The sequence below is a fragment of the Peromyscus eremicus genome, chromosome 1 (genome assembly GCF_949786415.1).
Source record: "Peromyscus eremicus chromosome 1, PerEre_H2_v1, whole genome shotgun sequence".
Lineage (NCBI taxonomy): Eukaryota > Metazoa > Chordata > Mammalia > Rodentia > Cricetidae > Peromyscus > Peromyscus eremicus.
This window is the reverse complement of record NC_081416.1, coordinates 180657880-180673473: the sequence shown is the minus strand read 5'-3', so window position 1 is coordinate 180673473 and position 15594 is coordinate 180657880. Positions and strand designations below refer to the sequence as shown.

At 43.2% G+C, this 15594-nt stretch overlaps 1 protein-coding gene across 1 annotated transcript in view; it reads left to right on the top strand.

The window, feature by feature from the left end:
- Nlrp2 (NLR family pyrin domain containing 2) overlaps positions 1–12682 on the top strand; it is a 53318-nt gene extending 40636 nt beyond the window's left edge. The window contains exons 9-11 of the mRNA XM_059253627.1: positions 6551–6721; positions 10574–10744; positions 12544–12682. Of these exons, the coding sequence (XP_059109610.1) occupies positions 6551–6721; positions 10574–10744; positions 12544–12682 (481 nt within the window). The remainder of the gene's footprint in view (positions 1–6550; positions 6722–10573; positions 10745–12543) is intronic.
- The last annotated feature ends 2912 nt before the right edge of the window (positions 12683–15594 follow it).

The following is a 15594-nucleotide window of genomic DNA, read 5'->3' as shown; positions in this document are numbered from 1 at the left end:
GTTATGAGTGAGTACATACCATGTTTGTCTTTCTGAGTCTGGGATACCTCACTCAGGATGATTTTTTCTAGGTCCATCCATTTGTCTGCAAACCTCATGATGTCATTGTTTTTCTCTGCTGAGTAGTATTCCATTGTGTATATGTACCACATTTTGTTTATCCATTCTTCAGTTGAAGGGCATCTAGGTTGTTTCCATGTTCTGGCTATTACAAACAATGCTGATATGAACATAGCTGAACAAGTGCTCTTGTGGTGTGGTTGAGCATTCCTTGGGTATATGCCCAAGAGTGGTATAGCTGGATCTTGGGGGAGATGGATTCCCAATTTTCTAAGAAAGCGCCATATTGATTTCCAAAGTGGTTGTACAAGCTTGCATTCCCACCAGCAGTGGAGGAGAGTTCCCCTAGCTCCACATCCTCTCCAGCATAAGGTGTCTTCAGTGTTTTTGATCTTAGCCATTCTGACAGGCGTAAGGTGGTATCTCAGAGTTGTTTTGATTTGCATTTCCCTGATGATTAGGGATGTTGAGCAATTCCTTAAATGTCTTTCAGCCATTTGGGTTTCCTCTGTTGAGAATTCTCTGTTTAGTTCTATAGCCCATTTCTTAATTGGACTGTTGGGCATTTTGATGTCTAATTTCTTGAGTTCCTTATATATTCTGGATATCAGTCCTCTGTCAGATGTGGGATTGGTGAATATCTTTTCCCATTCTGTAGGCTGTCGCTTTGCCTTGTTGACCGTATCCTTTGCCCTACAAAAGCTTCTCAGTTTCAAGAGGTCCCATTGATTGATTGTTTCTCTCAGTGTCTGTGCTACTGGTGTTCTATTTAGAAAGTGTTCTCCTATGCCAATGCGTTCAAGACTACTTCCTAGTTTCTCTTCTAGCAGGTTCAGAGTAGCTGGATTTATGTTGAGGTCCTTGATCCACTTGGACTTAAGTTTTGTGCACGGTGATAGATATGGATCTATTTGCAGCCTTCTACATGTTGATATCCAGTTTTGCCAGCACCATTTGTTGAAAATGCTTTCTTTTTTCCATTGTGCACTTTTGGCTTCTTTGTCAAAAATTATTTGTTCATAGGTGTGCGGATTAATGTCAGGGTCTTCAATTCGATTCCATTGGTCCACATGTCGGTTTTTATGCCAGTACCAAGCTGTTTTTATTACTGTAGCTCTATAGTAGAGCTTGAAGTCAGGGATCGTGATGCCTCCAGAGGTTGTGTTATTGTACAGGATTCTTTTGGCTATCCTGGGTTTTTTGTTTTTCCATATGAAGTTGAGTATTATTCTTTCCAGGTCTGTGAAGAATTGTGTTGGTATTTTAATGGGGATTGCATTGAATCTGTAGATTGCTTTTGGTAAGATTGCCATTTTTACTATGTTAGTTCTGCCTATCCATGAGCATGGGAGATCTTTCCATTTTCTGACATCTTCTTCAATTTCTTTTTTCAGGGACTTAAAGTTCTTGTCATATAGGTCCTTCACTTGCTTGGTTAGTGTTACCCCAAGGTATTTTATGTCATTTGTGGCTATAGTAAAGGGTGATGTATCTCTGATTTCCTTCTCCGCTTTTTTGTCCATTGTATATAGGAGGGCTACTGATTTTTTTGAGTTGATCTTGTATCCTGCTATGTTGCTGAAGGTGTTTATAAGTTGTATCAGTTCCTTGGTGGAATCTTTGGGGTTGCTCAAGTATACTATCATGTCATCTGCAAATAGGGAAAGCTTGACTTCTTCCTTTCCAATTTGTATCCCCTTAATCTCCTTATGTTGTCTTATTGCTCTGGCTAGAACTTCAAGTACTATATTGAATAAGTATGGGGAGAGCGGACAGCCTTGCCTCATTCCTGATTTTAGTGGAATTGCTTTGAGTTTCTCTCCATTTAATTTGATGTTGGCTGTTGGCTTGCTGTAAATTGCCTTTATTATGTTTAGGTATGTTCCCTGTATTCCTGATCGCTCCAAGACCTTTATCATGAAGGGGTGTTGGATTTTGTCAAATGCCTTTTCAGCATCTAGTGAGATGATCATGTGGTTTTTTTCTTTGAGTTTGTTTATATGGTGTATCACATTGACAGACTTTCGTATGTTGAACCATCCTTGCATCCCTGGAATGAAGCCTACTTGATCATGGTGGATAATTGTTTTGATGTGTTCTTGGAGTCTGTTTGCCAGTATTTTATTGAGTATTTTTGCATCAATGTTCATGAGGGAGATCGGTCTGTAGTTCTCTTTCTTTGTTGTATCCTTGTTTGGTTTGGGAATCAGGGTAATTGTAGCCTCATAGAAGGAGTTTGGTAATGTTCCTTCTGTTTCTATTGTATGGAACAATTTAGAGAGTATTGGTATTAACTCTTCTTTGAAGATCTGGTAGAATTCTGCACTGAAACCATCTGGTCCTGGGCTTTTTTTGGTTGGGAGACTTTTAATGACTGTTTCTATTTCGTTAGGGGTTATTGGACTATTTAAATAGTTTATCTGGTCTTGATTTAATTTAGGTATGTGGTACCTATCCAGAAAATTATCCATTTCTTTTAGGTTTTCCAGTTTTGTGGAATAGAGGTTTTTGAAGTATGACCTGATGATTCTCTGGATTTCCTCAATGTCTGTTGTTATATCCCCCTTTTCATTTCTGATTTTGTTGATTTGGATGCTCTCTCTCTGTCTTTTGGTTAGTTTGGATAAGGGCTTGTCTATCTTGTTGATTTTCTCAAAGAACCAACTCTTTGTTTCATTAATTTTTTGTATTGTTCTCTTTGTTTCTATTTTATTGATTTCAGCTCTCACTTTGATAATTTCCTGGCATCTATTTTTCCTGGGAGACTTTGCTTCTTCCTGTTCTAGAACTTTCAGGTGTGCTGTTAAGTTACTAGTGTGAGATTTCTCCAGTTTATTTATGTGGGCGTTTAGTGCTATGAATTTCCCTCTTAGTACTGCTTTCATAGTGTCCCATAGGTTTGGATATGTGGTGTCTTCATTTTCGTTGATCTATAGGAAGTCTTTAATTTCTTTCTTTATTTCTTCCTTAACCCATTGGTGATTCAGGTGGGTATTGTTCAGTTTCCATGAGATTGTAGGTTTTCTGTAGTTTTTGTTGTTGTTGAAATCCAACTTTAGACCGTGGTGGTCTGATAGAACACAGGAGGTTATTCCAATTGTTTTGTATCTGTTTAGATTTGTTTTGTGACCAAGTATGTGGTCGATTTTAGAGAAGGTTCCATGGGGTGCTGAGAAGAAGGTATATTCTTTTTTGTTAGGATGGAATGTTCTGTAGATGTCGATTAAGTCCATTTGAGTCATGACATCAGTTAAGTCCTTTATTTCTCTGTTAAGTTTCAATTTGGGGGATCTGTTCAGTGGTGAAAGTGGGGTGTTGAGGTCTCCCACTATTAATGTGTGGGGTTTTATATGTGATTTAAGCTTTAATAATGTTTCTTTTACATATGTGGGTGCCCTTGTGTTTGGGGCATAAATGTTCAGAATTGAGACTTCATCTTGGTGGATCTTTCCTGTGATGAGTATGTAATGCCCTTCTTGATCTCTTTTGATTGATTTTAGTTTGAAGTCTATTTTGCTGGATATCAGGATGGCTACACCCGCTTGTTTCTTAAGACCGTTTGATTGGAAAGTCTTTTCCCAGCCTTTTATTTTTAGGTAGTGTCTATCTTTGAATTTGAGATGTGTTTCTTGTATGCAGCAGAAAGATGGGTCCTGCTTTCGTATCCATTCTGTAAGCCTATGTCTTTTTATAGGTGAGTTAAGTCCATTGATATTGAGGGATATTAATGTCCAGTGATTGTTCATTCCTGTTATTTTTTGGTGGTGATGTGTGTGTACTTTTCTTCGTTGGGGTTTACTGCTGTGGCTTTATCTATTGCCTGCGTTTTCGAGGGTGTATCTGACTTCCTTAGGTTGGAATTTTCCTTCTAGTGCTTTCTGTAGGGCTGGGTTTGTGGATAAATATTGTTTAAATCTGGCTTTGTCATGGAATGTCTTGTTCACTCCATCTATGTTGATTGAAAGTTTTGCTGGGTATATTAGTCTAGGCTGACATCCATGGTCTCTTAGTGTCTGCATTACATCTGTCCAGGACCTTCTGGCTTTCAAAGTCTCCATTGAGAAATCGGGTGTTATTCTGATAGGTTTGCCTTTATATGTCACTTGGCCTTTTTCCTTTGCTGCTCTTAATATTCTTTCTTTATTCTGTACGTTTAATTGTCTAATTATTATGTGGCGAGGGGACTTTTTTGGGGGGTCTAGTCTGTTTGGTGTTCTATAGGCTTCCTGTATCTTCATAGGCATTTCCTTCTTTAAGTTGGGAAAGTTTTCTTCTATGATCTTGTTGAATATATTTTCTGTGCCCTTGAGTTGGTATTCTTCTCCTTCTTCTACCCCTATTATTCGTAGGTTTGGTCTTTTCATGGTGTCCCAAATTTCTTGGACATTTTGGTTCATGACTTTGTTGACTTTAGTGTTTTCTTTGACTGATGAATCTATTTCTTCTATTGTGTCTTCAACGCTAGAGATTCTCTCTTCCATCTCTTGCATTCTGTTGATTATACTTGCATCTGAAGTTCCCAATCGTTTTCTCAGATTTTCTATTTCCAGCATTCCCTCTGTTTGTGTCTTCTTCATTTTTTCTATTTCCCTTTTCAGGTCTTGGACTGTTTCCTTCATTTGTTTCATTGATTTTTCTTGATTTTCTTTCAGTACTTTATTGTTTTCTTCCAGGACTTTATTGATTTCTTCTAATTTGTTTGCCCTTTCCTCTAGTTGTTTACAGCGTTCTTCACATTTCTTTGTCTTTTCCTCTACACGAGCCTCTAGCTTCTTCATGATGACATTCATAAGGCTATTTTCTTCTGCTTCTTCCAATTTCTGATGTTCAGGTCTAGGTGTTGGAGGAGGGCTAGGGCCTGGTGATGGTGTATTGCTATTCATTTTGTTGTATGTGTTTCTGCCTTGACGTCTGCCCATCTCCTTGTGGTTCGTTCTTGGCCTTATCCGCACACTTGGTTCAGACAGAGCGGACAGATTCAGGAAGTCTTTCTCTCTTGTCCAGATGGGAGCTCTCTGTGCTGTGCTGTGCTGTGCCTCAGAAGGGAAGTCCGGGGCAAGATGGGAGCTGGGAGCTGGGGGCCGGCCTCTAAGTCTCAGGAAGAGGCTTGGGGCTCAGGCGGGTGGGCGTGGGGGCAGGGCGTGGAGACTGCAGGGTCTGCCAGGGGTCTTAGAGAAGGGGATCCTTCCCGGTGGGGCTAGAAGGGCACCTGCCCTGTGACCAGAACCTGGGGCCAAGTTGGGCAGGTCTTCCCCGGAGTGACTGGTGCCCAGGGATGGGGTTGGGGGCAAGTTAGGGGACTCACCTGTGCTTCAGAAGGGAAGTCCAGGGCAAGATGGGAGCTGGGAGCTGGGGGCCAGCCTCTAAGTCTCAGGAAGAGGCTTGGGGCTCAGGCGGATGGGGGTGGGGGCAGGGCGTGGAGAATGCAGGGTCTGCCAGGGGTCTTGGAGAAGGGGATCCTTCCCGGTGGGGCTGTGCTTCAGAAGGGAAGTCCGGGGCCAGATGGAAGCTGGGGGCCGGCCTCTAAGTCTCAGGAAGAGGCTTGGGGCTCAGGCAGATGGGCGTGGGGGCAGGGCGTGGAGACTGCAGGGTCTGCCAGGGGTCTTAGAGAAGGGGATCCTTCCCGGTGGGGCTAGAAGGGCACCTGCCCTGTGACCAGAACCTGGGGCCAAGTTGGGCAGGTCTTCCCCGGAGTGGCTGGTGCCCAGGAATGGGGTTGGGGGCAAGCTAGGGCACTCACCTGTGCTTCAGAAGGGAAGTCCGGGGCAAGATGGGAGCTGGGGGCCGGCCTCTAAGTCTCAGGAAGAGGCTTGGGGCTCAGGCGGATGGGCGTGGGGGCAGGGCGTGGAGACTGCAGGGTCTGCCAGGGGTCTTAGAGAAGGGGATCCTTCCCGGTGGGGCTAAAAGGGCACCTGCCCTGTGACCAGAACCTGGGGCCAAGTTGGGCAGGTCTTCCCCGGAGTGGCTGGTGCCCAGGGATGGGGTTGGGGGCAAGTTAGGGGACTCACCTGTGCTTCAGAAGGGAAGTCCAGGGCAAGATCCTGTGTATCCTTTTAATGAAGAAGTGTTATAGACTCTCTTGAGTCTTTGCCCTCTAATAGCCACAGGTAGTTGCCTAGGTTGACAGTAGCAGGCATGAGGTTCCCTCTCATACCAATTAATTTTATTTTCTTACTTTTTGAGAATTTCATATATGTACACAATGTATTTTAATCATATTCGCTCTCCAACTTCTCTATAGAAGTGGAATGGGAAAGTGGGATAGAAAAGAGGATCAAGACAGTAAATAACACTAAGGATTTTTTTTTGCAAACCCATATGGAAACCCACTTTATAATTTCATTCTAATGTCCTCACTTATTCCAATAACTCTAAGCTTAATTGAAACCATGGCTCAAGGTAGAAGGATGTGGTTTGAGGGCATCATCCCAGAATGAACTAATGGGTTCCTTTGTTCCTAATTTTTGTCCCTGTGCATGTGGTTTTCCAGACTGTGGTCCTGTAACATCACCAGCGAAGGCTGCCGCCATCTCTCAAAGATGCTCAGCCAGGCATCGAGTCTAGAGCACTTGGATCTGGGGCAGAATTGTATCAGAACCCCAGGTACAAGGTTTCTGTGTGAAGCGTTGAAGGAACCCCAGAGTAACTTGAAAAGTCTGTGGTGAGTTATGCCTTGTTGAACTGTAATCTGTACCTCAAAGGAGTTCTCAAGTGTAGCAGATGCCTTCAGGAACAATACAGAGAGCTTGAGTCAAGTCAGTTGAGTATTGTATCACATTTTTAGTCTGTGTGTCTTATGGTTGGGGCAGAGAGATCAAAAGGACAACATGAGGGGGTTGGTTCTCTCTCTTCTCACCATGTGGGATCTTGAGTTCGAATCCAGAACATCAGGGGTGTGTGTGTGTGTGTGTGTGTGTGTGTGTGTGTGTGTGTGTGTCCTGGTGAGTTTAACCATGGCTGGCCATAGATAAGATGCCCATGCTCCTGTAAGTAACTCCTTACTAGTGGTTGCATCACTGAAGAAAATGTTGTCTCCCTTCCCCAGAAACCAAGAAATGCCTCTAAATTCCCAGGAGGTAGGGGGGGGCATCAGTACTTCTAAGAGTCCATCATGGTTGCAATGTAGGCTGGTGAGAACCCTGATTTGTCATCTTCAGGATTATAGGGAGGGAACCAGCAGCCACTGTGTGATTTGTGGCACAAACCTGCTGGCAGAAGAGTGGTGGTATCAGTGGTTGACAGCCCTCTGGGGAATAGGTGTGTAGCTCAGTGGTTAGTGCTTGCCTAGCATAGCTGTGGCCTAGGATTCCATATAATACCCTGTTGGCATACCAGCAGAGATGAATACTTACCCATCTGCTGTGTGGCACTATTCCTGGGGAGATGGGAACCAACGTCTAATCATGAAAGGTAAGGAATCTATGACAGACCAAAGTGAGGACACCATCAAAGGCCAACTTGGTGAACCAGCGGGATATTGGGGTTACTTACAGGAATATAGGTGAGGGGTTATTTGCAGAAGCAGAAATGACTCAAAAAACAGCCACATCCCAGCAGGGGAAGTAGCTCAAGAAAGCTAGAAACCTGAAGCATGCTGCAAACCTGTATAGTTTTGCAAGTTGGTACAAGTTGGAGGATGTCTCTTCCAGGCAGCTCAGCAGGTCTGAGGGTGTCTCTAGCAGCCCTTGCTGCTAATACATGCATAGTGAGGGGAGAGGGCCTAGCATATCTGTCAGTTCCAGGGGCTCCCTAAGGCTATTGAGCTTTATTTCTGAGCTTAAGGAACTTCAGGATGAAATCATTCACCACCCCTCTCAGAGCATACTGCTTCACCTCTTTGCTAACATCCTGTGTTAATGAACATCCCTCTAAAACAAGATGTTTTATCTTTGAGGAAATTGCTACACACCAGTCAGCCCTAACTCCTTTGTGCATCATCTCACTCACGCATTCTAGGAAATAAGATGAGGTCTGTCTGCTATAAACATGGCTATCTCGATAAAGAAAAAAAACTATCATTGTTAAACACCTGCCAAGCCATGAGCTCAATGCTTGCTATATGGAGCCCATTCGACATCATGGACTAAACTTAGCCCATGGCCTGAGCTATTATCCTATATATGTAATACTGTGTGCATGCCCATGTATGCACACATCACTTGATCATTTCTGCGGTACCTTGTCTCTGTCTCCTGCACAGTTGACAACTCCAGATGGAGGAATGCTTTTTCCTGTACTGAACATACCCATTTTCCTGCTTTCTTGGAGTTCATTGAGGTCTTTGTCCAAAATGGAATTGATCTTTCTCCCCTACCTAAACTCTTCAGTATAAACTATCCCTCCGAACAGATCATTTCCTCACTTTGTGTGATATCCTCTCTCCATTCCTCTTTTAGAGTCCAGTCTATTCTGAAACCTTGGCACCCTCTTCCAGTTATCTAGAATTCGAACATAGCAACATCTAGGAGCTTGTGTTGATTTCACAAGGCTTCATTCTGACCTCTTCATTTCCTGTGGGTATTCTTCTTAAACTTGAAGGTTTTTTTTTTTTACTACACTTCTCTATTTTGTGGGGAAGGGAGCTAGAGCATACCATAACACAAGTGTGAAGGTCAGAGGACAATGAATGGGAACTGGTCCTCTCCTTCTACCTTGTGGATCCTAAGGATCCAATGCAGGTCATCAGGCTTGACCTTTATCCATCAATCCATCTCACCAGCCCTCCCCCACCTGTATCCCAAGCTGGCTTCAAATTCACTATGTTTCAGAAAATAACTTTTAACTTCTGATGCTCTGAAGTGCTGGGACCACTGGCATACACCACCATGCCCAGTCTACTGTGGTACTGGTGATCAAACTTGGAGCTTTGTTCATTCTACCAACTGAGCTAAAACTCCAGTCCCATTGAATAACTGTTATGGTCACTTTTATATCACTCACATCATCCCTCTGCTCAAAACCATCAGTGGCTTCTGTCTCGGTCCAAGCAAAATCTGGCTGTGACCTGAGCATCTTCTGTGGGCTGGCCTCTGCCTATGACCTCATCTTCTACGGCCCTCTCTGGGTCACTGATGCTGCCTGTCTTGATGCTATGCTTTGTATACATCATGTACATATTTTGCTCTATTATGCTCTGCTTTGTTACCTTGACCTGCCCTGACTTCTCTGCTTGCTTTATGGGGTCTCACTGTGTACCCTAGGCTTGCATCAATCTATCCAACTTACTGTCTTGGCCTTCCAAATGGTGTGTGATTATACACATGTACAACATGCTCAGTTTGATACTGTTTCACACAACACTGGTAAGCCAACATCAGGCCCTTTCCCTGTCCTGGAGATCTACTAATCCCAACTGCTACAGTTCTTTCTCTTCACTCTCTCATACCATCCACAGCCCTTGATCGGGCATCCCCAGATTCTTTCCTTTCATAATCTTTCCTTGTAAATGTCATACTACAGAGTACACTATTTTGTGTTGCCCTGAGGGCAGAAGCTTTTGTTGCTCACTGTTGAGTGCTTGCAACTATGTGCTTGTCATACAGGATAATGATCATAGCATTGGTTGAGTAAATGAGCTATGTCTTAAATACATAATATTTTTATTCTATGAAATTCTCATACATGTATACCATGTATTTGGTTCATATCCATCCTTCCACTACCCCCAAGTCTTTCCTGAGACGACCTAACCCATCTCCTTCCCAACTTCATGTTCTCTTTTATTATTGTTATTGTTATAATAGTATTATCATTACTATTTTATTATTAAATTATCACCCTTAGTCCAGTGACTATTGATCATATGCACATGAGTGTGGAGACATCAGCAACCTTCCATGTCTTCATCTCTTTCCATCAGCTGGGCGGGGACTCTGGAGGCCCTCCCTCATCCATGCTGAGATTTTGACTGGCTTGATCTGTACAGGTCTTGTACAGGTAACTATGTTTGCTGTGAGTTCATGTGTGCAGCAGTCATGCACTGTCCAGATGACAGCCTTTCACGTTGATCCTCTCCATGCTCCAGCTCTTAGTCTATCTACCTCTTACAAGATGTTTCCTAAGCCTTGGATAGAGAGAGGTTGATGCAAATGACCCTCCACAGCTGAGCACTTCGTTTATTCTCAGCATTGAGACCAGTTATAAGTTTCCTCATTAGCCATATTCACTGTAAAAAAAAAAAAAAAAAAAAAAAAAAAAAAAAGCTTTGCTGACTAAACTTGAGAGCAACACAGATCTGTAGTTATAAACAAATATTTCTTAGATGGTTTGACAACATGACTGTTTAGCGAACTAACAGCAGGTTCCCCACCAGGGAACTTTCAACCATGTTTACTAGAAACGCCTCATCTGTAGCAGCCTCAAATCCAATTGGAAAGCTATTGGTAACCCCCATAACTGTCCTGCCACTATTGTACCAACAAGCATAACTTGCTTGGAAGGTGACTACTGAAGAATACAGGAATCCAGTACTGGGTAAGACGCAGTGAGTTAAGTTTTGTATTTTGTCTGCAAGGCTGTATGGATGCTCCATGACTCCAAACAACTGCAAAGATTTTTCTGAGACTCTCAGAAACAACAAGAGCCTGAACACTCTAGACCTGTCTCAGAACAACTTGGGAACTGATGCAGTCAAGACATTCTGTGAAGACTTGAAACACAATGTTTGCCCCCTTCAAACACTCAGGTGGGATCCTATTTCCTATTTCCTATATAGCGTTTCCTACATGGTGGTTTTGGTGGAAGTGAGACACCCAGTGCTACTAAATGGTTCGCGGTTGACATCTGGCAATCAGCTTTGTCCATTGACATTTGGTCACCAAATATTTCTTTTTAATTTTTCAAGACAGGATTTATCAGTATAGCCCTGACTGTCCTGGAACCCACTTTGTAAACTAGGCTAGTCTCAAACCCAGAAATCTGCCTGCCTCTGCCTCCTGAGTGCTGGGTTTAAAAGCATGGGTCACCACATCCAGAGGTCATTCTTAACAACCTTCTCCTTAACCTTTCTGTTGCACTGATGGGTAAACTGGGGTCGGATAACGAAGTCAACACTGCATGGGAGACCAAGAAGCCATAATTGTTTGATGTTTGTCTTATTAGTGGGAGTAAACTGCAAGTCTAACATGGTGTTTCTAGGATAGTGGGAACCTGGTGTGATGGCTCAGCCCTGATTTCTGGATCTTGGGAGGTTGTGATAAGATTGCCACAATTGGGCTTACATTCTGAATTTCAAGCATTCCTAGACTACAGTCTGAGGTGCTCTTTCAAAAGAGCACAAAAGAAAAAAGTGGCTGGGGAGATAGCTTACTTCATAAAGTGACTGCTATTCAAGCATGGGCACCTAAGAACCCACATATATGCCAGGCATGAAGGTATGTGTTTGCCTCTCCAAAGCTGGGATTGCAGAGACAGGCAGGGCCCAAGCACTTAATAAACAGCTTAATCTAGCAAATCTATGAGCTCCTGTTTCAGTCAGAGACACTGATTCAAAAGACAGTAGAGTCATGACTGAAGGATCCATGGCTCTGCAGTGTCTTTATCACTACAGATACCTTTTCCCCCAATAAATCAGTATGCAGGCTGAGTGTGTAATTCAGTTGGTAGTGTACTTGCCTGGTGTGTGCCTTGAATTTGATCCTCAGAACTGCATAAAACCGGCGTGGCAGTAAACTTGGAAAATGGAGGTAGGAAGATCAGAAAGGCAAGGCCATCCCCAGCTACAGAGTGAGTTTGAGGCTAGCATAGGCTAATGAGACCCAATATGCTGGGGCTAGGAAGTTAATTTAGTGTGTAAAGCTCTTGCTGTGCTAACATGAGGACCTTAGTTTGAATCACCAATACCCACATGAAAGCCCTAGGCCATACAGGTCTATAACTCCAGTATTTGGGGGTGGAGTCAGGAAGATTCAGGCAGCTTACTGACCAGCCAGTTTAATCAAAGTGGTGAATTTCAGGATGCCAGTGAGAGATTCTGACTCAAAAAAAAGCAAGATAGTTGGGGCAGGGGTGGACAGATGGCTCAGCAGTTGAAAACACTTGCTGCCCTTGCAGGGCACCCAGGTTTTGTTTCCAGCATCCACATAGTGACTCACAACCATCTGTAACTCCAATTCCAGGGATTCAGTGGCCTCTTCTGAGCTCCCACAGGTACCCATGTAGTGCACATAAATACATGCAGGCAAAACACTCAAACACAAAAAAAAATAAAATCAGGATGGGGACAGTAGGGTAAAGAATTAATTGAGAAAGACATCCCTATAACAACCTCTGGCCTCTAGATGCAGCCACAGGAGTTTAGTCCACCAACACATATGTGGGCACATATGCATATACCATGCACTCAAATAAAATTTAAAATATCAATATGCAGTTCTACCTTGCAGTATAGTGTTAAAGTGACCCATGAGACATTTAAGGCATGTGGGAATTTTAAATGAATTTCACTGAAGCAACAACCATTTTTCTCCCCTGGTTGTGACCTAGGTTGAAATTTGATGACGCTAACCTGAGTATCCAGAAGCTGATCCAAGAAATGAAAAAGAGCCATCCACAACTGACCATTAACAACGACCAATCAGATCCTAAGAGAAAGGGATCTTCTTTGCCTCATTTTATCTTTTGAGGCCACCTGGTGTCTCTACCCTCCAAATGAGTAATGGGCTTGAAGGTGTGGATGAAGGCCTTCTGGTCACCCTCTCTGATCTGTTGGTAGCTGGGCTAAATGTCTTTATCCTTTATTCCACACGTCACTGAACAATGTTACATGTGAAATGTTTATATCACGGGTTTATTGAGAAATAAAGGTGAAAGCATTTGTAAAGTCCTGCTTACTAATGGGTTCCCACAAAACTGAAAAGAAATTATAGGGTAATATATGACGTCATTCCTGGGTAGATTTGATCTATACACCACCTGATAGGGAACAAAAGACAGATCAAAGTATGGATACTATGAAAATCCAACTTGGTGAACCAATGAGATTTATTGGGGTTACTTTGCAGAAGCAGCATTGACTCAAAAATGTCTGCATCACCAAAATCCACCCCAGTGTGGGTGATAACTCAAGACAGCTGACAACCTGGAGCATGATGCACAACTTGCAGGTAGCTCAACAGGTTGGAGAGTCTGTCAGGCAGCTGGTCTCGTCTGGTCTGAGAGTGTCTCTTAGCATCTTTATCACTTGTACATGCTTAGAGAAGAAAGGCCCTAGTATATCTGATCAAATTCAGGGTATTTCTGAAGCATTGGCTTGCATACTTCCTGAGCTTAAGGATCTGCCCCACAGGGCAGGATGTTTCACCTTTTAGACCATCCTGCACCTTAAAGTGATTTCCTCCAAGAAGGAAGGTATTATCTCAGAAGAAATTGCTAGACAACAGTAGAGGAGAATACACAACAGGAATTGAATGGGGCAATTGTTTGATTACACCTATTTCTATAGTCCTACCAGTGGATGCTGGGTTCTGCTTTTATGTTTTGATGGCAGTGCTGGGGATCAAGCCAAGGCCGTGCACAGATAGGTGTAGGGAGTGGAGGAAGACCTGAGACAGCAAAAGCCTGACTATTATTGACCAAGGCATGGCCATGTCCAGGACTCCAGTGCCTCAGCCCCACAGGCTTAGCGAAGGCTTACTCACCCAGGTGAGGCAAAAGAGGGATGGCAAAGCTTTCCTAAAGAGTCAAAGTGCAGTTGAGTGACAAGTGTGTGTGAAGACTACCAACTGCAGCTTTTTCCTCCTGGATGTTTACTCTCATGAGTCTGGGGTCACTCAGACTCACCACGAACACGAATATGTTTTAATATCTTAAGAGGCTTTTTATTTAAATACTGGCACCTGGGCTGATTGGTTCCAGGACTGCACCTGAGAGCACTCCCAAAATGCAGCCTTGAGTCCTATCAGTCCAGGCCTTATAAAGGCAAAGACCACAACGTTACATTGTAGTTTGCAGAGTAAGCAAGCTTGGTTACAAAAGCAGAAAGAGCAGTTAACCTTCTGACAACTATCTTGCAAGAACAGCAAATTTTGCAATTAAAGAGCAGTCTTCAATGTCCTGGGGAAAAGGGAAGTGGGCTGCTAGGGTAAAGCTTGTACAAGCTACAGGCTTACATATTAGGGGAATTTTTTTGTTTATCTCTCAAGCATGGCAATTAAAACATTTAATGTTAACCATCACATTTACAACCTGAAACTGCTTGTCTACAGTGACCACCTGTCAAAACCTGTCAGCCTCTCTCCTTGTGCTATACCTCATACACACACTGATGATCTGGGTTGCTGGAAGTAGTTTTTACCCTCCAATGGTAGCAGACATTCATCTGACCCCAGGTTTTCTGCATGGGTGTCTATCTTTCCTTTATTCATCTTGCCACCCCAGTGAGGGTTTTAAGATCCATGCTATGTGGGTCACAGTAGCTATGGACTTTGTCTATCATTGAGTTACATCCCCATGTGAATCTGGCATTTGCATGTGTGTGCATTCATGTGCAACCCAAGAAGCTTCTCTGACCCAGGTTAAGATCAGTCTAGGTCTACAAGAATAAACTTTAAAACTTAGAGGGCAATTGGACAGCATACTCATTTAGCTAACAATAGCAGGATGCACACTAGAGGCTATGACCTCCCCAACCATAAGCTTTTTTTTAACCAACGGGTTTTTTTCATGGTTGTGTGTATTTGTATCTATATGTGCATGTACATATGTAACAGGTGCCTGTGGAGGCAAGAATTGTGCCATTTGAACTGGGTGTTATGAATCAAACTTGGGTCCTCTTCAAAAGCAGCAGGCACTTGTAACTCCCTGAAACGTGTAACTCTGAGCTGAAACATCTCTCCAGCCCTTTAATCAGGGTCTTAATTCATCATCTTGATGTATATCCTATGTTACACTCTCAGACTCATCTACAAACCATACCCAACACTGAGACATGGCATGAGGGATCCCTATCATCTACATGAATGTTATAAATGTCTGGAGGTAAGCAAGCAAAGTGGTGTTTGTTCTCATGGCACTGATTTACCTGGATCACCAGCCTCAGCCCATTACTGACTTCTGAGAAAGTAAGTCTTTACCCTACTGCAGATACCATGCATATCCATGTTTTTGGATCTATTCACATTGTTAACCAGGAAGGAAGTTCTCACTGTGAGTACTTTGGTAAGGCGTATAGCAAGATCATCCTTCCATAATGCTGTCCACTTCAGCAATTCAGTGACATTGTAGTATATCCATGTTTGCATCTTAGGGAGGGACACAAGGACTTGGTGAGATTGAATGGTTAAGGGGTTTCCTGGAGGAAATAAGCAGAGCTTATGGAAGTCTGTTCCAACGAAGCCATATTTCCCAATCCTCAGCCATCCCAAGCCCCCATATTCCCATCCCCTCCCCTCTATTCCCCTCCCAGTTTATCCAGGAGATCTTAACTATTTCCCTTTCCTGGGGCGATCCATGTGTGTCCCTCTTAGGATCCTCCTTTTTACCTAGCTTCTCTGAAATTGTGGATTGTAGCCTAGTTATCCTTTGCTTTGCATCTAA